The following is a 26,725-nucleotide window of genomic DNA, read 5'->3' as shown; positions in this document are numbered from 1 at the left end:
TGAGTTCAGTAGGCATGTGGCTTGATTTCCAGAGTCTGTCAAGATTCCAGATTGGTGATTGGTTGAAGTTGCATAATGATAACCTTATTATGATGATCTTATTTCTGTTGTATGGACAAAACTAGTATCGTAAAGATGTCTAGAAGATGTACAACTTGTTACAGTGTTTTAGGTAAAATTATGAAGTAACCATGTAAGAATTTTGTATCTTGAAGTGATTTGACAACTTTATCAAAATATTGTGTCATTCATCTGCAATTTCCATGTTCTTTTCAAGATCTTGAACACAAGAAAGTACAGCTGAGGCATATGGTCCAGTTAATCTAATTCTTTAGAAGCTTTCACTTGGTTTGAGGTTGAGTGTTTGGAATGTGTTTAGTAACTTGAGTAAGAAAATTGACTTTAAAACTAATTGAATGTACCATTTTATTTATTTTTACCATCTATATTATTACAGAATATGAGGACTACAGACGAAAAGATTACCGTGGTTACGATCAACGCTATGAAGAGTGGTATCGCAATCGATACTACCAGCAGCAGCAGCAAGGAAACAGAAGCAGAGGGGGATATGAACAGAATACATCAGGTCTTGATAAATCACAGGATGAGTCCAAGGGAAAAGATTCCAACTCATCTACAGATGCTATAGATGGTTCACATGAAAGGTAGGTGAATTTTGCCTTTTAAATTGAGACGCAATATGGCCTTTTGAATTGAGAGGCAATTTGATTTTATGTACTGAGAGGCAATTTGGCCTTAAGAACAGAGAGGAAATGTGGTCTTTTGAGCTGAGGGGCAATTTGGTCTTTTGAAGTGAGAGACAGTTTGGCCTTCTGAATTAGGAGGACATTTGGCCTGGGAATTTGGCCTTCTGAACTGAGAGGCAATTTGGCCTTTTGAACTGAGAGGCAATTTGGTCTTATGAACTAAGAGGCAATTTGGCCTTAAGAAATGAAAGTTTTGCTTTGTAAAACAACACAGCCAGGAGGCAGCGCCCATTGACCCCATATCCCTTCAGGGGGTTTGGTCGGTGGTGATGTATGTGTTGTCTGTCCTGCCTGCTGAAGGGAAGGCATCCAACTTGCAGGGTTTTGTGAGAATCAGAACAGAACATTATGTCTATTGGAGGCTCCATTCATGACAGTTGATGCAATGTGATGGTTGTAAAATTTGTAGTAAACAAATATTTAGTAAAACTTACTTACAGTTTGATCTTATTTCAGTATGTTCATAATTTAAATATATATGCAGTTGAAGTGATAGTTGACTAGTGCACATAATCTAACTAGTCAGGGATTGAAACAAACTTGAATGGGAGGTCTAAGGTCAACTAAAAATATAACACCTTCACTTACGATAAACAAATACGTTTATTAGGTATTGAACAGATTCCGGCTTGACCCTTACTTTTGTAGGTCCAGATTTGCTGAAAAATTCCACCATCAAGGGGGCGACACACCAGAAAGATATGGGGCTAACATGAGTGGTATAGCACAATCTTCGCCAGGGTATGGGGAGTATAACGACTCGTATGGCAGCAGGGGTTATGATTATTATGGTGAGCAAAGACGGTCCCATGATAATGGATATGGCAGTACGGATGGATCATGGGGGTATGGATATGGGGATTATTCTAATACGCAAGTTCCAGCAAAACCTGGTAAGCTTCTTTGCTTGTTTGTGTATAAAAACATGTATTTTAGCATAAGTGTATATTTGTCAATCGTTGTTGTATTTGTTTGTTTGTTTTGTTTGTTTGTTTGTATGTGTGGTGGCAGCAGAGCTATTATGGGTTAAAGTTACTAACAGACAGTTAAAAAAAATATAGAAAAATGTTTAATATCTGTTCTTTACACCGTCATGAAGCAAACATGTTTAGTTGTTTACCCTCAAACGTTAATGCCATTTCTACTAAATTCCACCGATGTTAGTTTGACAGCAGGTAACAAAACAAGGTTCAGTTCAGAAAAATGCAACAACTGCTGCTAGATGTTGTGAAGCTGTTGGAAAATTTGCCAAAAGGGAATGGATTTCGCTGAGTATTCCAATAGGTCCAGCAATATGATAATGCTTTTCTTTCATGCTATCTTAATAGTTAAAAACAAGATGAGAAGAAAAAAACCCCAAGATTTTATAATTGTGTATTTGAAAAACTTATTTATCCATTTTTCTCAATTTGAGAAAAAAAAAGATGTTGATCCACAAACCTCAGCACAATTTACACATCATTCCATAAACCATTTAACAACAATTCAGGGACTTTGCTGCTACAAGAGCGCACACCCTATATATTCCACAAATATGCCTAACCATCACAACCAGGATCAGCTCCCCAAGTTTCGTACGGGTTACAACGAGACAATTAGCATTAAGTTCCTTGTCCAGGGGAATTTCAAGCTAACTCAATTATATAAAGGCTAATATAATTGGTCAATTATGAAAAAAAAAAAAGATAATATGTGTTACTTTTGACAAAACTGTACTTTGGTTGGGGGAATGGATTAGTTTGAAATTATGGGTAAGTTTGAAATTTATCGATTTTTTGCATCTGAAGTCTTCATTTGTATGTGTTTTTGTGTAATTGTTTGTCTGTTTGTTTGTCCACAAGCTGGTTATGATAGTAGGTATGGATACTGGGGATACGGGTATCAGAATTACTCGTACTTACAGCCAGTGAAACCTGGTGAGTTCATGAGATAGTTTGACATTTTAGGTTCTTGATCCTGATGAAATGGAGGAGATGAAAGTTCACTATGTAGTGTGTGGAAACATTACTAATCCTGGATTGGCTTATCCCTTGGCCATGCAGTGGAAAGTCTATCTAGCCATACTGCATTGAAGAGCTGAGTGTTTATGTACACATCATCACTGTTTGTTAAGTGATTAAGCAAGATGAGTCAGAATATGGGATGATTAATGGCAATATTTTGACAATAATTATGTGCTGGGATGGAGTAAAATGAGATTGATGTCAGGTTCCATAGACATTGATTTCAACAGTATGTACATACAGTTGATGTTTAACATAAGGCTGTAAATGGTCATACAGAAACAAATGGTTAAACCTTTTTATGGTGTTTTCAGCAACATGTATTATTTACAGTGATTTTTTTATTGCATTGTGGGAAAGTCAAAACTGAATTTTCAGGTTTTTCTTGATCACAAAGGCCTGTGATATATACAAGATCATAATAATGTACAGCTACATAATTATTGATTTCTTTCATCACCTAATAACTGAAAGGGAATATCTGGATGAGACATTTCAAATAGCTCATTTATTGACATACAAAAGGATACAAATTCAAATCTGCAGGACAAACATTTTTGCTTGATCAATTTGTAATGTAAACTGGGATGGTTTTCAAATAGCTAATGCGATGTCTAATCACTCACATGTGGTGGTAATTGACTACACATGGTGTCATTAACTGGCAATGGTATAGCCTTTCATGTACAATAACCTTGAAATTATTATGGCACTTTTCTGGACATTTCCTGATTCTGGTTTCCAAATTTGGTTGTAATAAAAATAAAAGATATTTCAGGTTTTTTGAAAGATGTTGAGGAGATAGTCTCTGTTGACTGACATCTTGGGCATTATATCTGCAGAATCTTCTCCTTTAAATGGACAATTCTGGTAGTTTCTACATCAGCCCTCGAATTAAGGATCTGAAGGGGCACGGCAACTTTTTTAGGGCAAGTTGATTATTGCCTTGGATTTTCACTGAAAAGGCAAGGCAGCACGGCAGTTTATAATATTTCAAGAGGGCATCATGGCAACTGTTGAAAATTTGAGAAGGGCACCAAGGCAATTTCTCAAAAGTGAAGAAAACACACACAAACATTGATAGATGAAGGGGCAGGGCTGGGGCACCGATGGCAACTTCATTAGAGGGCACGGCAAGTGACTGCCTTGGGTAAAGGACATATTTTGAGGGCATTATGGCAGTGGGGATGGGCACCCACGGCAAAATGCCATGGGTGCCGTGGGTTAATTCGAGGGCTGTTCTACATGTATGTAGAAATCTGTTGTAAATAAGCCAAATTGGCATTAAAAATTGCAATGCATTGTGGGAGTGTTTTTGCAGGGTTGGTACATGTTGAGCTCTGACCTATCAGGAGAATTGTTTTTTGTACATACGAAATATTGTTTAAAATGTTTTACTAGAATAATAACAAGACAAAAAAAAAATCATGGTTATCTCACAAAGTTCCTTTAAGTAAAGCACCATATATTACATGATATAACTAAGACCAACAAGGCAAAATGCTTGCGATTTTTGGTTTATGTGTGTTTTCAAGCAGTGCCAATGCTGTAATAGGCGAGGTGCTTATTACCGTAAATAATTGAGTACCCCTTTCAAATCCCAAATTTGAGGTGTGAAACACAAGTAGAGAACAACTAATACAGTGAAAGTTAATGTGTTACTAGATCTATCCTTTGGATTTCCGCTGGTCAGTTCAAACATATTTTACTGCCTTTTTTATAACTATAAGATAATGAAACTATTTTCTATCCTCTATAACATTACAGCTACTCCTCCCCCTCCAGAGAGGTTAACACCATGTAAGTTCAACAGACCTCACATTGTGGCTAGATTTAGCTCTGGTGGACAACTCATCAAAGTCATGCCTAATAATCCTGCTGATGGCCAGCCAGCGATGGTAGAGATTCACAGCATAGAGGTAAGAGCAAAAGAATTGGTTAGGGTTTAAACGTACAGGAGTGTCTCCCCAAAGGCTTGCTTCAAACTCCTCAGGAGTGTTCATATGATGGGTTTCCTTGATACTATTTTCCTGACTTATCAGCTCACTTAAATCACTTAAACAGTCTGAGGATGTAAATTCAACCTTTAAACTTCAAGTAATCAGTGAATAAAAAGTGGCATGTTGCATATAGCTGACTGCTCAACACAAATGGGCTGTAAAGGCAGTATTTTTACTTTTTGAGTTTATTTGACAGGCAAATTCTGATATTTTTTTATATTTTGATACATTGCACATGTTTTCTATTGCTCATTGAAAGGTTTAATGGGCCATAATTATTCCTGCCAACATTATGGCCCTTTGGTGGTGGATGGTCACATTAGTTTTCATGGTAAAATTGATTAACTGTCAAATGATTTGGAAGGTATATATAGACCTAATTATTTTGCTTTACAGGCCTATATGATGATCTTAAACTGCATTTTTAGCAGGAGTGCTGCATGTTGAGCAGGAGTAGCAGAAGCATTGAAAACATTGTGGATTTATAGAAAACTATTGTTTTATTATTAATTCCTTTTTCTTCCTTTCTTTGCAGTCAATGTTAGAACACAATGAAGAATACAATGAATTGAAAGCATTCCCAGGACCGTTAACAAGGTAAGAAACCCATATACACATAGGGAATTAATATTTACTCGGTAGCCATTATAATTTGGATACAATACACTCAGAATCTTACCATGATGTGTGGCCTACCTTGTCTTTGCATTCTTTGAACTTTGGCCCCAATGCACCCAGAATTGAGTGGTCTGCCTTGGTTTTTGATCCTGCAAATTCGGTTACACACACCACCGCTCACTTTGAGCTTAAAGGAAGCTGCACATGGGACCCAAGACATGAAAGCCAAGAAATTTGGCTTATACAGTCTGGACCAGATGCAGTACATCTAAATCTGATCAGTCATAATATGTGGTCTCCCCTTGCCATCTCAGTCAAGCTTCTCTTGCTTTCCATTGTTCACTTGGTTGCGGAAACTGCACATGGAACATAAGAAAATGTAACAATAATAGTAAAAAATTTTTGCAAAGTGTGTTAGTATTTAAATGATCACAACTTGTTGTACACAAAACCCTAAAATAACCAAATATATATGAAGCCAAAACATTCAGGTAAAAATTACAATTTACATATGCCTGAAAATATCTTAAACTGACACCATTAATTAATGTAATATTTTCTTCATATCCACAGAACTCACACACACAAGAATGATGTTGTGAGGTTTGCTATAGAGAAAGCAGAGGATTGTCGCAAGAGAACAGACATCACAGATAAGGAATCCGCTGCCTTGTTGTGGGATCTTATGGTGCTATTATGTAGGCAGAATGGAGTAAGTACTAGAATAAAGTTTAATCCCTTGTACATGGACCACTTTTATACAAATCTCTTTTATCTGTCTGAATAATCTTTTTATTAACATATTATCCATTTATTTCATGATTAAAACATTTGAAGGCCATTTTCTTGTTGTTATGGAACATGTGTCTTTTGGTTGTTATAAGTGATGGGTCATTATTTCTCAAATCACCCAAAAAAAATATGATTTTAAACCTCACCCCCTTCAAATTTGTTCAAAATTGGTATACAGGGTGATTTTGGCTGGCAAAGCTCAAATTTCAAATTTTAGCTTAATCGAACGTCTGGTTTTAGGCTATACCCGCCCATTTTTAGCGATTTATTTGAAAAATGGCGCGCTCCTCATCAATATTATCGCGACCATATCTCTGTAACCGTAGGTCCTACTGAGCTGAAATTTGTGTCATTTTTTAGCTAATCTCTCAAAGAATCCAAATCTACTATCATTTAGTGTGTAGGAGGAAGAGAAAAATGTGACCTTTTTTTCTGTACTTTGACCTTGAATTTGACCTTGTTGCCCACGTGACCGCGAAGCAAATTTGCGTTGGTATTACACCTCCATATGTTGTCTACATAATATCAAAAAATTGGAGGGGTAATATTTTTTGTTTTCTTGCTAGGCTTTCATAAAGCAAGCATGTGGTTGAAAAACTGTAATTTTGTATGTAGGCTCAGTATATTGTACACATGATACTATTATAATATAGGCCAATTGTATATAGGCCTATATGTACATGCATTAAATACATAAGTTTTCACCTGCATGCTTGCTTTGTGAAAGCCTAGCAAAAACAAAAAATATTACCCCTCCAATTTTTTGATATTTTGTAGACAACATATGGGGGTATAATTCCAACGCAAATTCGCCTCATGGTCACGTGGGCAGCAACAAGGTCAAATTCAAGGTCAAAGTACTGAAAAAAGGGTCACAAATTTTCTCTTACTCCTACATACTAAATGATAGCAGATTTGGATTCTTTGAGAGATTAGCTAAATAATGACACCAATTTCAGCTCAATAGGACCTACAGTTACGGAGATATGGTCGCATAATATTGATATGGCCATTTTTCACTAAATCGCAAAAATGGGCGGGCATAGCGCGCTAAAACCAGACGTCCGATTAAGCTAAAATTTGAAATTTGAGCTTTTTACAGCCAAAATCACCCTGTATACCAATTTTAAACAAATTTGAAGGGGGTGAGGTGTTTCCCATTGGGTGAATTGAGAAATAATGACCCTGATGCGTAAAATCAAAAATTACTTTGTGTCTACATATTTCAAAACTCAGATTTGTATCTAAATAAATATAGAAAGCAGCAAATTTTAAAATTATACATTGCTTTAAAAGAAGAAACATTTAGTTCTAGTGATTTTCTAGTGTTCTTTTTATTTTCTTTATTATATGCTAGTTTGATTTGCTCATATCACAGAACTACTGTGGCAGATATGGACATAAGGTTCCTTTACTTAGTAAATATAGCGTGAAATTGGGAAAAACAGTACCTGAGCATTGAGCCCTATTATGTTCTACAGTTCCTGCTACCTTTAATCGTGATAAGTACATCAATGGTTTATGGTAAATGATGCTAATCAGGTCAAAGAGGGTCATTTATTAAGGATTTCATGAACTAATTATTTGAAATTTGTTTATGCTTGTTTTCTAGACAATTGTAGGTACAGACATCTCAGAGTTACTATTAAGAGATCACCCTATGACGAGCAAACACAGAGCCAGATCGCCATCGCCACCCCCTGCAATAACCGCTGGTGAGGAGGGGGAGGGTGAAGAGGAAGAGGGTAAAGGTGAAGGAGAAGAGGCTGCTGCAACCCAGGAGAGTCTACCTCAGCTACCACAGATAAAGAACACAGGACCAGATATAGAGAAAGAGACGCATCGATTTAGGGAGTTGCTGCTTTTTGGCAGGAAAAAGGTATTATTCACAACTTTTTTTTGTCTATATAATATTCCAACAATCTGAAGGGTGGATATATGTACAGTCATGTGGACCTGATACAGACAAAAGGCTGATATGTGAACTCCCCAGCAATGGCTACCAGTAAGGTTTTGAAATGTGTCAAATCTGGAAAAAAATTGGGGTTGGTTATTTGAACTTTCAAATTGACAAGGTGGTCAAGGATTGCAAAAAAGAGGCTGTTAAAGAATCATGACCCATGGGTGTACATACTATGCAATGATCAGCTCGTAATAGGCAGGACTCATTACATCGTGGATTTATGTGGAATGGCGTACATACAGCTGGGCACAGGACCTACTTGAACTGTGCTGAGCGTATTATGATACTGATGCATGCTTTTGTGAATTTAAGTGGGGCATAAGTTGTGACTCTATCAATCTGCGCAGTAACAAAACCCGAAAAATTCTTACCTGTTATGAGCTGATCTTAGTATAGTCTTGTATAAAGTTGTGGTTTCTAACCAGCAGTGATGACATGTATCATTACCCATGTAGGTCATGTTAGATGCATTGCAAATGACTATGACATTTTCTCAAGTGGATGGGTCAACATATTTTTTTCTGTTAAATCTCAAACACCTGACTGATGTTATCCACTATATGATGTGACAAAGACAATTTAAAACATAACTTACATGAACAAGATCAGTAGCACTAGGTTAGTTAAACTTTAGAAATTTGCGATCATCCGTTGCTGAAATATGGTGGTAAAGATGAAGACAGTGATAGTATACAAATATTAACTGTCTATGAGTGTGATGGTTGAAATATAATCACGAGGGGAAAAATGGAACAATACATCTTTCACCGAGTGATTATATTTCAACCATTACACGAATTTAAGACAGTTAATATTTGTTTTATATCACTAATGCATAAATTCTATTACTAAAATACTATTTAAGGTAGGAAATACATTTTTTCATAAACATAATACCATGTTTTGCCGTGATATACTCCACATTTTGGGGTCCACCCCATAACTAAATTGGCGAGTCCAAGAGTCAGCGCATGGCTTGGCGCAGGCGCACTACGGCAGAGCACTATGATGGTAAAGACTATCACACGGAGAAGGTGATGGTAAAAATGATAAATGGTAATCAACCAATGAACTGTCTAGAATTTATGTATGACTGATATAATGATAACTACATGCAAAAATTATGTTGATATTTGAATGTTCTTGCCTCAATTTTCTATTCATCCTATAGGAAGCATTGGAATCTGCCATCAGGGGAGCCCTGTGGGGCCATGCTTTACTACTAGCATGTAAGATGGACCATAGAACACATCTCAGTGTAATGACAAGGTAAGATAATTGTATTGATTTCATTATGGAGAAACTGATATCAGGATTAGTGCAGCATTGAACAAGTAATGTGGTAAGATTAAGAAAAATAGTTCATTGTTTTGTCATATCAGAGTTTGTTTTAGCTCAGGGGTTAATGAATGTGATCACATGTAATTCTCATGAGCTTGGGCTAATGAATGTGATCCCATGATTTTCATGAGCTAAAATATGTAAACAATCTCAATACGACGTTCCGCAAAATGCTAATACAATTCATGTGTTGAGACGAGTTTTAACTTTGTCTCTTGTGATATTGAATGTTAATAATTCATGTTCAGTTAAAATTACCAAGTATTTTTTTCTATTTGTATTGTATGTCCCCCAAACAGTTGGCATTTTACAGGTGTTGTAAATGTCCTTGTTACATCCATGTAAGTTTTCACTTGCATTTGTTCCTTTTTCAATTGTGTGGGGTACAGATCCTATCGATTGGTAAAACTACATGTAATTTGTTTTTGCTCTTTTCCTACTCAGATTTGCCAATAGCCTTCCAATGAATGATCCATTGCAAACTCTTTACCAACTCATGTCAAATAGGCAACCAGCAGCAGTCACAGTAAGTTTTTGATGTTATCTTTAGTTTATATAACATGTGCAGATCTGAACATTCAATTATTATGTACAGTTTTTTTTGTACACTATTTTTGTCTTGCCTTTATGGATTAACGTTTGCAGTTTTATGGATTAATGTTACCATTTCAAATTCTTGCAAAATCGCATGGCAGTGAATTTCATTGCTACTATGATGGTTAGTAACTAAATATGTTTTATTCATGTTTGCAGAGTTGTTCGGATGAGAAATGGGGCGATTGGCGCCCTCACCTTGCAATGGTTCTGTCCAACCTGATTGACAATGCAGACTTGGATGTCAAGAGTATTACTTCATTAGGAGACTCATTAGGTGAGTGCATCAATCAATCGGTCAACCGATCAATCAAGCAAACAATCAATCAACTGTTGACCAACTGACCAAATAGGCAAATCAATTAATGGCCTTGGGCTGCAGATACATGTGTAAATTCCTCATCTAGACAAGGTTGTATATGAACTCAAACATGCTCATCTGTGTTACAACACAGTTTTTCAATCCTAATATTTAATTTCATTCATAAAATGACTGTAAGGGATGCTTGTTGAATTTCAATTACTGAAATATGCATTGGAATTGGGTGTGCTTGATATGGAATAAGATTTGGTCAATAGTATCATACTTGTTGCAATTATTTTGTCTGATATAGAGCTGTCAAAACTTAATTCCAAATAGTAGGAATTCCTTATTTTAACACCTATGTACACATTGCAATATTAGGAGTTGGATGTATGAAGATGTTGCCCATCTTGGATAATGTGGATAGGGATTGCATACTATATACAATACTTCATATACATCGCTAATGATTATTCCTCATAAACAGTTCTGAAATTCACCCAAATACCATTGTCATGCCATGGCGGCATCTTGGATGTGCAGGGAAGGGAAATCCCCAGATGGGTGCTGTGGGTAATAAGTGCTAATGTTAATTCTTTGTTTTGTCTGTTTGTATTATATTCACAGCATCAAGAAGTCTACTTCATGCATCTCATTTCTGTTATCTGATGGCACAAATTGGACTGGGCAACTACAATAAGAAAGTAACCAAAATGGTCCTCTTAGGGGCCAGTCATAGGTGAGACATTAACAAAGCTTGTAGCTTGAAAGTGATAAAAGTTGCTTGTCTTTTTGGCTCAGATATTACACTGCACATAGTTAAGATGCAGCTACTATACCATTTTTCACCCGGATGTGGCAATGACGTCAGTGCACATTTCATTAGGTGCACCTTCAAGTAGCTAGTATGCACACACTTAAAGGCGCCGCATACATGCATGCGCTAAACAGCTTCCTCAGTGTGTTGACGTCACTGCCACATCAGGTTGAAAGATATTATAAACAAGTGAAAGTATGATTAATAGTCTCAAGTTGAGAGTAACACCATGTTGGATTTCACAGTGCACCTTGAATGGCGCGTGCTAACCTAATCCCACGGGGTGTATACACATGTGTTGAATGGCGATATGTCTGTACGCTAGCGATGAACCGATTTGAATCTTATCGCTGTGAAATCCAACATGTTGTTACTCGCAACTTGAGATGAGATGGACTATAATAGTGATTTCACAAATTATCAATAGCCTTAATTTAAGGGATCTGGAATAAGCGTTTTGAGCGTTTCGACAGTATTTTTGTGGGACATGAGAGCACATCAGACATATCGAATTGCATTCTGAATACGAAGAATGTCTTTCTGATATCAAATAATTTTCATTTTTTGAAATTCACGATATAATTGAAATTTTATGACAAATGATATTTTTCACATTTTTGAGATATAGCAGTCCTCAAAGTAAATTTTATAAATTTAATGATATATTCTTAAAGTGTATGTAGCTGGGAGGAAAAGCCGACGATCAATTGAAAATTTTGACCTTTCATATTGAAGATGTGACACGATCAAGGGGAATGAGTCGGATGTCGCTAATATTGATTTATAGATATTGGCAAAGAAAGTGCTTTAATTCTTTTGTTTTATATTGTTTTCTGCGATTGATAAATTGATATAACTTCGCAAAGAGAAGTCGTATCAACATGGGGTTTTCAGTTTCTGGAAGCTCTAAATGTCCTCTTAAGAAACATATGTAAAACTCATTTTCGACCTGGGTCGACATCACTAGGAGAAGTGAAATGGCGCCGTTTTCCCAATATTGGCGTCAAAAGGCGCCAATTGAGTCAAAAGGCGCCAAATGGCGCCACTTGGCATCACTGGCGCCAAATGTTGGCGTCATTGGATCCATTTTAGCGCCAGTGGCGCTGTTTTGTCATCAAGTGATTTTATTGGCGTCATCGGCGCCATTTTGGCGTCATTGGCGCCATTTTGGTGTCAGGGTATTTTCTCACATCACATATGGAGTCAGTGGCGCCAAAATGGTGGTTCTGGTGCCAAATCGGCATACTTCGCCAATTCTAACATTGCAATAATAAAATTTAATATGATTTTGATATACTAAGAAGCCAAGTGAGCATGTTACTTCTATTCCTCCTGATGAAAAGGTAACAACATTTCAGGTTTACTCCCTTTATGCCAAGTAAAATAAAATACAAGTTTCTCGTCCCCGCCCGCCTCCTTTTGGCCGCCTCCTTTTTTTACTATTTACTATTAAAAAAAAAAAAAAAAAAAAATCGAATTTTTTTTTTTTTTTTTTAAATAATTTTTTTCAAAGTTTTTAACTGTTTTTCCTACCCTTCCCCAACTCTAACCCACCCCAAACCTTACTACATGTATACAAACCCACCCAAGCCCAACTAGCCAAACACCCTTGCCCCAACCCCCAAAGGGAATTAGGGGTAAATTGATTTCACCCCAAAATCGGACCTATATTTAGCTCTTAAACTTAGTAAATGCATGAATATATTAATAAAGTTTCAATTACTTTATTTAGCCTCATCTCATCAAAATGGTAATTTTATGGCTAATTATAGGAAGGAGAAACCTTTCACATAATTTTGGAAATTTAAAAAAAATCTAAAATACCCAAAAATACATTCAAGTAAAAGCTTTTTTCTTCTGGGTAAGAATTTTTTTCTTACGTGCAACAGCATTTTTCTTGCAGGTTAGAAATGTGATAAATAGGCCCATGCATGCATTTTGTATATGATGGCCTATTTATCAAATTTCTAACATGCAATAAAAAAGCTGTTTCATGTAAGAAAAAAATTCTTACCCAGAAGAAAAAAGCTTTTGCACTCGAATGTATTTTTTTGGTATTTTTAGAATTTTAGAAAAAAATTTGAATTTCCAAAATTTGTGAAAGGTTTCTCTTTTATTTTGTTAGCGATGAAAATAACAATTTCGATGAATTGAGGCAAAATAAAGTAATTATAACGTTAACACATTCATGCATTTTAAAACATTAAATATAGGTCCGATTTTCAGGTGAAATCAATTTCTCCCCTAATTCCCATTTGGGGGTAAGGGCAAGGGTTTTGGATTAGGTTAAAGGTTAGTTGGGCTTGGGTGGGTGTATATTTGGGGTGGGGTGGGTTAGAGTTTGTGTAAGGGTAGGAAAACATTTTAAAAAAATGTTTAAAATTTTTTTTCAAACAATGTTCAGTATCGGATATAAACCAGGAAATTGGGTAGGCCTATATCGAATATACCTATTGTCAAGCTGAACAAATGTACATTTTCACTGTTTCTGAATTTTGAAACATGCTTAGCAAGTGGACTTAAAATGATACAAATCATTTGTTTCGTCATACATTGCATCAGTATACTCAAATAGCACAATATCAGTGATTAAATATACCGGTACATTGAACAGCCATATTTGGCATGGCGGCCATCTTGGGAAAAAATAGCAAAAAATTGAAAAATAGTAAATAGTAAAGCCCTGCCTCCTCCTTTTTTGAAAAAGTCCGGACGAGAAACTTGTTTCTTTTTTTACTTGGCCTTACTATACTGTGCCAAAATAGCTCCCCAATTTCTACTGGATAGTCCCAAGACATGCCAGAAGTTAAACTGGTAAAAATCTAATGCTTGGTCAATGTTTCTGAAAATCTTCAGAAAATCACTTTTGTGCAATCATGAAAACAGATACAGCATATAAACAAATGTGAACAATATACGATAGTGCCAGCTAAAATATTATGCACAATTATACTCTTGTATTATACATTTTAAGGCATTCAAGAGGGCTTGTAATAGTACAGAATGTGTTTGTAGATAAGCAATTTAGTGTTGAACAAAGGGATTAGCAGGATTACATAATGGGTCACAAAGAACAACTGCTTTTATGTTCTCTGATTCCTGGCTAGTACGATTGCATAGGTGAAGTTGGAAATAGGCTGCATTGTTCTGAATTTCAAATATTGATGAGCAAATCAAGTTGATGCAATTCAGCTAAAAAGATGTTTGCTTCTGCAGGTTGGTCGTCGGATAAAAATTGCTTTAAAATGTCATAGGCAGCATTTTAGTTAACAATACCCCCCCCATGTTGAAATTTAGTTCACAAAGTCCTATTTTGCCTGAAAATCGGTTCTTGTATCTTGCACACCCCGACCAAAATCTTAGTTTAGTGCCCCCCCCCCCTGCCTGAAAGCTCCTGGATAAATAGGGTGAAGCAAAATAGAAAGGGCCCATTACGATACCCTGGTAGAATTGGGTCAATGTGGAACCAGGACTGGCCCTGCTTATGACAGCATTCAATGAGACTTGGTTTTTTTTTGTGGTAATGAAATGGGTGTGTAAAAAAAATTAGTTACGATGTGAAAATATCAAAAATGTTGCTTGAAGTATTGTTTTCTTTTAGCATTGTAAAGTGCACAAGTTGAGATTGAGATTTTGACCATTGTATGGTCAATTTTGGCAGAAAAGCAGCTTGCTTGCTTGTGAGCTCTTGTGTTTACATGGAATGTTTGACTTCCAAGTTTAAGTAGGGACTGTGCCACAGTACTGGGCCACAGTATTGGGCTATTCCAGATATTATCCACATCAAAAAGATGTATTGTGCAACTGATGGAGCACTAAATGAAAAGGCATCAAGGCCCACAAATACAGACCTTTACTCATCAGGGAAGTAATATATACCTCACGATTATTGTAGGCCTGCACGATTATTGTAGGCCTACACTGTTAATAAATATTATCATGCAAGACAAAAAACACATTTGCAAATTAAGAAACTCATAGTTTATGTTCAATTTCAAATTGACATAACATTTCCATAACCAGAAACTTACTATTCAGTCATACTATAATTTAAAACTGTCCATATTCAAAATTGTATTGTACGGCTATGTACGCTATTGTATTCATACATATAGGTCTATGTAAGGCCTAAAAAATGTTTGATTGCCGTAATCTGACCGACCCTAGAATTAGGCCCGACCCCTGAGTTTTTTTTGCAAAATTGAATGTAAAAAAAGAAAGAAAAAAGTTCAAAGGCCTTAAACACAATTTACAGCTTTATTAAGTAAAAAAAAAGTCCCGACCTACCTACCCTAATTTTTTATGTTACAAACAATATTTTTAGGCCTAAGTATAGTGCTAAAGTATAAATTGAGATACTAATATATGAAGAACACAACCTTTACACAGATCTTAAAAATGGCTGTTTTCTTAGAAAGCGAATGTGATTGAATTTGCCACTTAATTGTTGCTATTTTGGATTACTCTAGTCTTTTATTCATGTAAATAATTTAAATACATTGCACACAGAGAAGGCATATATTTTAAACACCTGATTCACTGCTATATGTATGGGGTAAAACACTAGAATGTGTTTAATATTAATAATTTACTCTAAATATACCAGTGCACCTTTAATAGCAGTGCTGGAATTCAAATGCCATTACAAAGCATGTTGACCTCTTGCCCCTAGCTCGCCCTATTTGACAATCATGATAAATAGTGGTAAATTTGAACTATCTTTAGCTCTACTACTACTAGTCATAACTTGCTAGTACTAGTACTACTGTGATACAGTATACATATTTTATAGGAAATTTAAAATAAATTTGAATAAGAGTATGGTGGCCTATAAACTTATTTGCAGAGATATTCAAATTAGGTTTTGAATGCCTTTCAGACTCAAATTCATACAGCTGCAAACTGCATGTTTATTTTGGGCAGTTTTAAATAAATATTTATCATCATCTCTACAAAAAAAAAAATGTACATGAAAGTATTGAAATTTATTAAAATATGGAAGACAAAGATATATGCAATCAGATTTTGGAAGAATCATGTGTGTTGTTCATAGGCCTAGGAAGGGGGGGCACCAATTTTTTTCAACTTTCACCCCCCCCCCCTATTGAAAATCTCCCTAAGCCAATGTAGTGTATGTTAGAAATAACTTTTCAGACCTTCTAAAGGCCTGAATAACCCTTGAAAATTTTGTTCATTTTTCCAACAAACAAAATAAAATAATCATAATATTACCTAATATTCTGAAGTTGGGTTTGGGCCTCTTGGTGAAGGCCAGGCCCGTACACACACATATCAATCTTTATAGAAATTTTGTCTTATTTTTAACACTGTGGTTGTCCCAGAAAATTGTCTTATTTTTAACACTGTGGTTGTTCCAGAAGGTGAAAATATGACCATAACTTTATCCATATTTAATGAGTAATGTTTTTGTGGATTTGAAAATATATTATCCTGTTTTGTCAAATAAATTATAGCCCAATCCTACACCAATGAGGATTGTACATAAGTTTCTTTGTAAAATATTTCCGTATGCTGTTCCTTCCTATACTACTCAAAAATGTAGTTCCATCGAAACAATGATAATATCATAATTCTTTCCACAGTGTTTCCTTTCTAAGAAAATAAGCATTATACCCTTTGGAATTTCTAGCTACATTGATTTTACAAAATTGTTTTCTGTAACCCATTCATAAACATTTTGTTTTAAAATATACTTTTGATATACAGCAAGCAAAATGAATTAACGATTAATGTGTAGATTTATAATATTAGTTTCAACATTGCAATATCAATCAAAATTATAACCCTCTTGCTACACAAACTTATAATTTTCTTAGTTTGAAATACTTATTTTGTAAACAAAATCTAGTTTTGGTTTTCAGGCCACCAGCAAAAAACAAATTAACTTGTTTGAATAAGTAGGCTATACTTTGAATAAAAACATATTATAACATAAGTCATGACCCTTTCCATATCCCTAGATCCTCGCACACGCACACACCCCAACACAAACACCCCTACCAACAAACACACCAAGAAACAAACAATAAAAAATATTATAAATAAATGTATAGATAGATAAACTAAATAAATATTAAGAATAATCAAGAATGATAGAATGAAACAAATATAATAAATTCAAAATGTATTTCTAAGCTAGGCCTATAGAGTTCTGAAATCCTTAGTTCATCTTGGCATTAATTACAACAATGTTTCAACACAAATTCCTCGCAAATATTGCTATTTTGCCGTCAACATTTGGAAACAAATTGTCCCATTGCATGTAATTATTGGAATGATCGATCTAAAAATTCAACAAACAAATTCATGGTACCCAATAATCTACAGCTTTTTAAAATTGATCACTGAAAAAAATCAAATTTGATGGTGTTTTTCATCAGGTTCTTCAAGTTGAAACAATATCCTGATGAAAAACATAGCCAAATTTGACAGTTTCACACAATCAATTTTAAAAATTAGGTTATCAGGTACATACCATGAATTTTCTTGAAGTATTTTAATTCCTGATTTTTCACATTTAGGCTTAATGAGACATTGTTAAATATTTAATAAAAGTTAACTTATAATAATACATTAGTTGTACTCCCAGGGGGCCATTTAAGTTTCAGTGCACACTGTGAAGAATTGGAGAACGAACACAAATTGTGTGAATCCCGTTTAGGGGGTCAAAAACACCTGTTTTCAAGAAACAGGGGCTTTTTTAAAACTTCTAGTTGGTGCATTTAGGGTCATTTTAATGATCCCACTATTTCATAAAACGTGTTTCCCTCGCATGTTTTGCAACAGGACCATCACCCAAACATAAATATTAGGAAATTATAAACAAAAACATGTAGGCCTACTTACTATATTAAGGGTTATCAAAAACCTGTAAGGGTGGTTCATTTCAGATAAAATCCTGCCTAGGGGTATATCTTTTAGGTTTACAGTCCTGTTTATAGGGAATAAAATTTGTTGCAAAACCCTGCCAAATTCCTGTTTAGGCGTGTATTTTGCTCAAAAGGGCAAATCCTGTTTAGGCTATGTTTTAAAAGTCTCTGGCCACGCATGTGTACACTGTGAAACTTGAGTGCCCCCCTGGGTTGTACTTAATGGGTGGGGTATGAGCGTTTGGACAGTATTTTTGTGGGACATGAGAGTAAATTGCATTCTGAATAAATAAAGAATATCCTTCTGATATCAAATAATTTAGATTTTTTTAGAAATTCGGGATATAATACACATTTGATGGCAAATGATTAAAAATTGATGATAATGATGTACTTAAAGTGTATGTAGCTGGGATGAAAAGCTGACAATCAATTAAAAATTGTGACCTTTCGTATTGAAGATATGGATTTTCCCCCCAAACACACACAAAAATAGATCTTTTGGGAGAAAATGTTTGAAAAATATCAAATTTTAATACTTTGTCATAAAATTTGTATTTGTGAATTTCAAAAATCAAAGCTTATATTTGATATCAGAAGGACATTCTTCATGTTTAGAAAAAAAATACTGTTGAAACATCATACCAGAGCCCTATAACTGGCAATAAAAGTCCAATTTTAATATTTAGCCAATATTTTTTTTAAAGGGCTAAAAAGTGTCCTTCTGAAAAATGAAAACAGATGTGAGTTGAGATATTTGGGTTGAAAAATGGATCTTGTATGATTTTGCACAAATATTTACTAAAAACTGTCAATATATATTAAAATGGCTATAAATTTGAAATCAAACCGACAACAGACTTCATATATTGGCTGCAGAGATTTCAAGTGAGGTGGATTTAATACAAATATATAAAATATTGCATCATTTGCATGTTTATATCTTGATGTAAAATTTGGGGTAAAGATGCATTATGTTTGTGATTTTGGGCAAAATTAGTTTAAAATAAAAAATACTTCCAGTTAAAATATTACTGAAATAAACACAGGAGAATGTATTGTGGTGGCAAATGAAAAAATAGCAAAAGAGATCCTGTCACTAGGAAAGGGAAAAGTTCATTTCAGTTCATTTTCTGTTGAGTTTACTTGACAAATCTGAAGTTTTATTAATAGACCTGTGTGACTAAAAAGGTCATAGCCAATAAGAACAAGTCAATATTTTAGTTCATTTTTTGGTTCCCAATGGTGCACTCTAAATTGGAGTGTGTCATTCATCCAGAAAGGCAAAGGGGTTTACCACAACTAGCCTAATTGATGCTGTGGGAATACTTGAGGAACCATAACTGGAAACCCCATTATAGTAGAACCTGTAGTGTGAGGTTAAAAGCAGTGCTGGAGGACTTGATTCCTGGACTCGGACTCGAGTAAGGACTTAGAGTCGAGCCGAGTCCTCCTCGAGTCCGGCAAAATTGGGTCTTAATAGGTCTTTTATTTTCATTCATTTTTTCATTTACCTTAAATTGGTTTCGATGTGGAACCGCATTCAGCAGTCTAGTCCACTGCTGCCAGAGTAATGTGAGAGAACATGGACCTTTTCAAGCATCATTATTTCTGAATTGTATGTCCAAAGTCCAAAACTATACATTTTTGGAAAGGAAATGAGTCAATCTCGAGTCAATCTCGAAGTTTTTGAAAAAATCACAAAATTTCACTTTTTTGCCCCAATTTTTTTGGGACAACTTAAAATTTTGTCACTCTATTAACCCTAACCCTCCTGAATACTACAAAATACTACTTGATATATGCGCTGTTTGTGCATGCATCCCACGTGGTGTGATGATGCAATCGCCCTAAGTGAACGGACGAGCGCCGTGGCGGGAGAGGGTGTAGATCTGGCAAAGTGTCGCCGATCGAGTGCTTGGCATGCGAGGGGTCTCGGGTTCGAATCCCACCCAGAGCAAACAACTTCTTTCTTTCTTTTCTCTCTTTATTCTTTCCTTCTTTCCCTTCCCGTCGCCAAAAAGCCCCTAGGCGGTTAGGGTTAAGCTAAAAATTATAATGGTGTATATTTTTGTTTAAAACAAAACAAATATACAAAAAAATGAGAAAACCTTCCCTAGATTTTGATGCACTCTAACCGATAGTGCAAAAATTTACCTTTTGTTTGTATATTTTTCAAGTTATCAAAAGTGAACTCTGAGAAATCAATGTTTTAGTAAAAAAGAAGTCACAATTATGCACAAAACGTCCTTATATTTTATATAACGGTAAGACTTTCACGCTTGTAAAAGCTGTATCTGGTGCATGGTCTAACTATGCATCTTTTTGCACCAACGATTCTATGTCTGCTTTTAGCGCGCCAAAATTCAAAATAATTTTAAAAATCTGTGGCATTTTGACTGCAAATTTTTGTTTTGTTTACACCACATTCGCTGGCATTAACAACATGCAGAATACGCCTTGACTGTGTTGGACATACGTGCAGTGTTTGCGCGTCACGCGCTTACCTAATCGCAATATTGTATTTCATCAGTTTCAAGTGAAAGAGTCCATCTTAGTGTTGATAGATTTCAAAAAATCTCAAATTCGAGGCGTGGACAAATGTGTCTCACCTTATTCTGGCCTTAAATTGATTTATCAGTTTATTTTACCTGCTAATTTGTGGGACTGTACCACTAATGAGAGTCGTTACAATTGCTAGCAGCTTTCTTAGCCCCAATGAATCAACGCCATTGGGCTCTCAAATGCACACACCACACCCATTTAGTGCACACAGGTGCTTTTTTACACGCCCTGTGAAATGGTAAAATGGTAAGTCGTCCAACATGCCTTGGGTGCAATACTGTTAATGTTTACGTAGAAATCCAATGATTATAATTAAAATCCGTTTAGGACATAGCCCCCCTGCATAGGCCTAACTGAAAGCAATCTTACTCTGTGGTTGTACTATTATTTACAAACTGAATTTATTGCATGTAAAATTACTTTCATTAATCATCAAGCTAAAGAAGTAGTTTATTGCTATTGCTAATATTGTTTTGACACGACTGCACATGCCCCCCAATCGATTTGAAAACTTAGAAAATCCATATGAAAATAAGCAGAAAAATGGTGTCTGCCGATCAGGCCAGTGCCCTAACTATCATGGTTGGTGCCCTCCCCCCCTATAGGATGACTCACGCTATGCCACTTAAGCAACATGACTGTCTTTGTTAGACACAAGTACATGGAATATATAACACTGCATAATGTACAGCCAGAACCACCATCCCTTTCTTCCTTATCACCTGAAGTTTAACATCACACTTTGATTGTCATACCGCATCTTTTGATGCTTTAAAACACAAGCATGCTGTACATGTACATGACACACAGGCTGTGCATACACGAAAGGCGGTCGTTATTTTGGCAGAGTAATGTCTGACCACCTCAGGTATAGTCACCTGAGGTGATATCACCTGAGGTGGAAAGTTGCATGACCATAATCCATGTCTGCATAATAGCTACATGTATATATAACTCAACATGACTGAACATGGACACAGTTTTTAGAGTATCTTTGTTTCTTGTACATACAAAGGCTGAACATGGACACAGCTTTAGAGTCAGTCCATGTTTCTCTATATACAAAGGCTGAACATGGCTTATCCTTCAGTTTTAAGCAATTGATAAACAATTTTAATTTTTTTGCATTTTCGCTGGGATCACTGAAAGGGCCTGTCTGTATTGATATACAGCGCTTCTTTAATTTTAAGCTATTAGGAGAATTCAAAGAGAAGCCAGATTACATGGATGGCCATTTACACCCATTTTTTTGTCAATTTCTATATAAATAAAAGAAAGTTGCTAAATCTTGTCCAGAAGCAGGCTCCGAGATGCTTTCATTTTCAGCTCTGATTTACTCGTACATTGATCGGGTACATATTGCCATTAAACCATCTGACGTTCATTTTTGCAAAACTATTCAATCACTATGGAAATAACAAAAAAATGGTCGGTTGCTAGGCCGTTGAGGTCAATGATCTTATGGGTCAGGTCACAGCAACGCGTCAAATGCAAGCGGTGTCCAACACGCGCGGTATGTGGCAAGTCACGCACCTGGGCGGCGTACCACGGCTCCCCAGACAAACAAGTACTAAGCCATTTCGGGGATCATTGGGTGTAAGCTGATGAAAAGGGGGTCATTGGGTGACACTTTTCAGAGGGAATTGGTGAGCCCACTTTAGTAGAACTACTTGAAAGTCCACATTTTGGAAATTCTGCGGCCCCGCAAATAAATCCTGGCTATAATTTAGGCCTAGCTATTAACAACACAGGCTCGCTTAAAATGTTTTGCTGCAACTTTTAAACATGTTTTATACCATTATAACCCGAAATTGAAAATTTTCTAGCAACCTCTTCTAACATTAATGTTTTAGGTTTGTTGGGATAAAGTTCAAATCAACCATTTTGTCACAAGCTGTTTCAAAAGGAATCTGAGGGATTTTAAAAGTGAGTAATAACATTATCACAGGTCTGGATATTCACTTTAAAAAGGTTAGCTTCTTTAATATGACAGGAGCTATGATTATCAAGCTAACATGATCTTTACTATACTGGATGAATAATCTACACCAAGACACCATGATTATCATCACCGTTTACCATGTTTACTAACCACCCCCGTTTACTAACCGCTCCCCTTTACTCAACTAGCGGAGACCCGTGCGAAGCGCGGGTCTCCCGCTAGTTAGAAATATAGAAAAGCATATAAGAAATTAGAAGATGAAGGGAACCATTACATTAAGTTGAATTGGTTATAAGACTAGTTAGTTAAGGGTGGGGTATGAACGTTTGGACAGTATTATTGTGGGACATTAGAGCACATCAGACCTATCGAATTGCATTCTGAATCTGAAGAATGTCCTTCTGATATCAAATAATTTTGATTTTTTAAATTTAGCAATGTAATACACATTTTATGGCAAATCATTAAAATTGATATTTTTGATATTTAACAGTACTTGAAGTAAACTTTATAAATCTGATGATTTATACTTAAAGTGTATGTAGGTGGGATGAAAAATGACGATCAATTGAAAATTTGACCTTTTCATTATTGAAGATATGGATTTTTTTTCCCAAAACACCAAAAAAAATTAGGGCTTTTTGGAAAAAAAATCCATATCTTCAATATGAAAGGTCAAAATTTTCAATTGATCGTTGGCTTTTCCTCCCATCTACATACACTTTAAGAATATATCATTAGATTTATAAAATTTACTTCCAGGACTGTTATATATCAAAAATTTGAAAAATATAAATTTTTTTATAATTTGTCATAAAATTTGTATTATATCGTAATTTTCAAAAAATGAAAATTATTTGATATCAGATATACATGCTTCGTATTCAGAATGCAATTCGATACGTCTGAGGTGCTCTCATGTCCCCTAAAAAATACTGTCGAAACGCTCAAAACGCTCATTCCAGATCCCTTAAGGCAGTGTTCATAATCTTCCCAAAATTAACAGCCAAAGGTGTGAACAAAATATTTTTGGGTGGAAAATGCTGACATTGAAGATTTAAAAAATGTATCATTTCTATGGTGAAACTCTCTGCAGTTTCTGATTTTGCAATCTTGCTTTTGGCCGACAAAAATTTGAACAAGATATTTTAAAATGCTCATTGTACTCTTAAAAGCCAAATTAAGTTCACATCTTTTGTTTATTAAAATCAATATGTTATCCTTTTAAATAATATAAGTTTAATCCAGTCATTCAAAATTGATATTTGGTTTACACAAAATGATAAAACAGTGATGCAAACAACAATGTACATTGAATTAAAATTTGCCAGGCATATAGCAAAATAATCAAGAGATACAATATTTTGCAACCATGAGTGACACACAAACATGGTTGAATCTGAGTATACTTTGGTTCTACCTGTAATCAATGCAGAAACATCTGCTTATAAAAATACAGGCTGCTTTGTTTCATAATGTAAACAGCAGGGGCTTGGTTGGAAGAAAAGTAAAACTTTACACCAATAGAAATTGATCTCTGAAACCTGGACACTTGTTGCAATGTTTACTTTACCAGAAGATGGCAGTATATGAATGTAACTTGTGGATTTGCCATGTCAGTTGTTCATTTGGGGGGCAGCAAACACAGTTTTACAATAATACCTGTATCAAAAACAATATTTTGTGTTCATCAGTAATGATAAAGACTCACTGGTAGAACAAAAAGGAAAGTAATTATGTGTATGCATTATTTCAGTTAGTTGGGATAAAGGAAAAATTTCCACACATGTAAAAGGCATGTATTTTGGGTTTTCAATAATTACTGAAATCATTGAAATGTTCATCCTCAATTTCATAATAACCATGTATAGATTTTTAAGTTCTGGGAACATCAACAATTAGTTGGGAATGTACAAGAGGCTCAGTTTGCAACCCCTTTGGTATTTAATGACACCTATTTGGTTCTCTTATGCATTCAGCGTGGGTATCACAAATTTAGGCACTTTCTCATGCCCACACACCAAGGTAAAATTCAAAATATCATGCCAAGGTAATGATATCACACACACATCGCCAACATATAATCAGAGACAATGTTTTGTGTCTCTTCCCTCACTCCCCCAAATTCTTTTAGATATTCGAGCGCCAGGGCGTAAAAATAAATAATAATTTTATTTGGCAAACAATATTTCATCCCGGTATGCCCGCAGCCTGTTCAATATCTCAAATCAAGCAATTCTGAAAAATTGGCAACCAAACCAACCATGTGTTACAGTGTTTGTAGGTTTTGGTACCATGTTTACTTAAAAAAATATAGGTTTTTTTTGTGACATATTAGAGCAAAATCAACACAAACTGCTAGATATTTTCAACAGCCAAAACCTCAAACACCATGATACCCACATTTATTTGAAGATGTGGACAGCCCTACAAAGATTGACTTGCATTACCTGCTGTTGATTTGAACGTTTTAAAAAGTGTCACAATACATGAACCATTTTAACATAAATTTTACAATTTGATTTTGAACCCGTCCAAATTGATTACACCCAGATTTAAACTCTACGACTCGAGAGCCCTTGAAGTTTTTGTGTATTGCGCATGCGAACACTGGGTTGTGTGGTTTGTAGCATCCCGGATCTCCCATCTTCCCTGCCATTTGGACTAAAATAATTAAATATATCATTTATGTTACAATAACTTTATGTATATAGGCCGACTTCAAACATCCATAGAGCTTCCCAAGGGTTCCCAGACCCCCACATTCACAAGTGAAATTACAATATCAAATGTATTTTTTTAATACTACCAAGTTTCAATAGCCTACATTTAACTATTTCTGAGATATTAACAAAATAACTAAGTATTAGTAGGTAACTTTCGGTAGCGAATGTTGCCTACAAATACAATTTGACATCATGACCCTATTGTGAAACACCGCCATTCATGTCAATGCCCATATCGGTACATAAAGAAGGCCCATACGTTCGCTATCTAATCATATGTCAATGAAAGTAGCAAATTCACATACATGCCTGCCATGCAAAACTGAATACGGCTTAATTGTTAAAAAATATGTACTGAAATAGACGACGGTCTGCTCATTGAAAAGAAAAATCAGATTCGAGGAAGATTAGAAGGGATAAATACTTGGATTTACCAGCTGTCATGTGTGCTTCATTTTAGATTTTTACTATATCGACCAGCAAACCATTAGGTTTTTTTGTTGTTGCTTTTTTTTTTTGCAATTTTTTGTTCAAAATGGTTCTTCAACTGAAAGAGGAACTCAATATTAATGGAAACCTTCACATGTAGTACATTTTTGGGCTAAAATTAGGCATTTTTGTGGAACCATGTACTTAAGTATGTACTACCAAAAATAATTGAAAATATTTTTAGGTCCAGAATCACTATTTTAATAATTTTGTGATTACATACAGATGATACGGTCAGGAATTTAGCCTACATTCCATGTACGCTAATCAAGGACTGTGGTTTTTTTTTGCAAGTCCAAAACATTAGGGTTGCATTCGAATACCAACATCCAACGGTACATGGCACGCATGCTGGTTGCTGGGGCTGGTTGTTGATGATTTCAATGCTCACACAGATGCATATTAAGCAGTGTTTGAAGAATTGTACAGCGAATTTTAATCCATTCCACTGGATGACTTTGTAACTGAAATTTCTTTATTAGACTCAATAGTAGGGAATTGTGTAAAGTGTGAAGAAACTGTTTAAAAACTTTTCAGCATTTATCAAAAATTCAGAAAAAAAAACTTTTTGGAATTTCCAAAATTAGGGTTGGTATTCTTTTGTAAAGTAAAAAACTTTTCCAGATTTTCACAATTAGGGTAAGGTTGGAAAAGGACAAACAAACAATTACTGCAGCGGGATTGATATTTAATGGGCCTATTTATAAATTAATGCAGGTAAAATTAAGAAAGGAAATCAAAATGCACATAAATTTTTTTTTAAATGCAATTTTATCATGTCTATTCACCAATTAATGGTAGACAATGTCACAATAATAAAATATTCATTATTCAATTTAATTGCAATGTTAGAATTGGCCATTGATGCAGGTTTGACACCAGATCACCACTTTAGCGCCACTAACACCATG

General features: G+C 35.3%; 1 protein-coding gene across 1 annotated transcript in view; it reads left to right on the top strand.

The window, feature by feature from the left end:
• Window positions 1–26,725, top strand: part of LOC140138247 (protein transport protein Sec16A-like) — a gene marked incomplete at its 5' end in the record, with an annotated part of 58,949 nt that overhangs the window by 2,359 nt on the left and 29,865 nt on the right. The window contains 10 exons of the mRNA XM_072160161.1: window positions 458–668; window positions 1,419–1,663; window positions 4,541–4,692; window positions 5,309–5,370; window positions 5,965–6,103; window positions 7,796–8,062; window positions 9,318–9,415; window positions 9,932–10,013; window positions 10,241–10,358; window positions 11,013–11,124. Of these exons, the coding sequence (XP_072016262.1) occupies window positions 458–668; window positions 1,419–1,663; window positions 4,541–4,692; window positions 5,309–5,370; window positions 5,965–6,103; window positions 7,796–8,062; window positions 9,318–9,415; window positions 9,932–10,013; window positions 10,241–10,358; window positions 11,013–11,124 (1,486 nt within the window). The remainder of the gene's footprint in view (window positions 1–457; window positions 669–1,418; window positions 1,664–4,540; window positions 4,693–5,308; window positions 5,371–5,964; window positions 6,104–7,795; window positions 8,063–9,317; window positions 9,416–9,931; window positions 10,014–10,240; window positions 10,359–11,012; window positions 11,125–26,725) is intronic.

Source organism: Amphiura filiformis, chromosome 17, assembly GCF_039555335.1.
Source record: "Amphiura filiformis chromosome 17, Afil_fr2py, whole genome shotgun sequence".
In the NCBI taxonomy this organism is placed as follows: Eukaryota; Metazoa; Echinodermata; class Ophiuroidea; order Amphilepidida; family Amphiuridae; genus Amphiura; species Amphiura filiformis.
The sequence above is the reverse complement of the archived record's forward strand: the minus strand, read 5'-3'. Positions and strand labels throughout refer to the sequence as shown.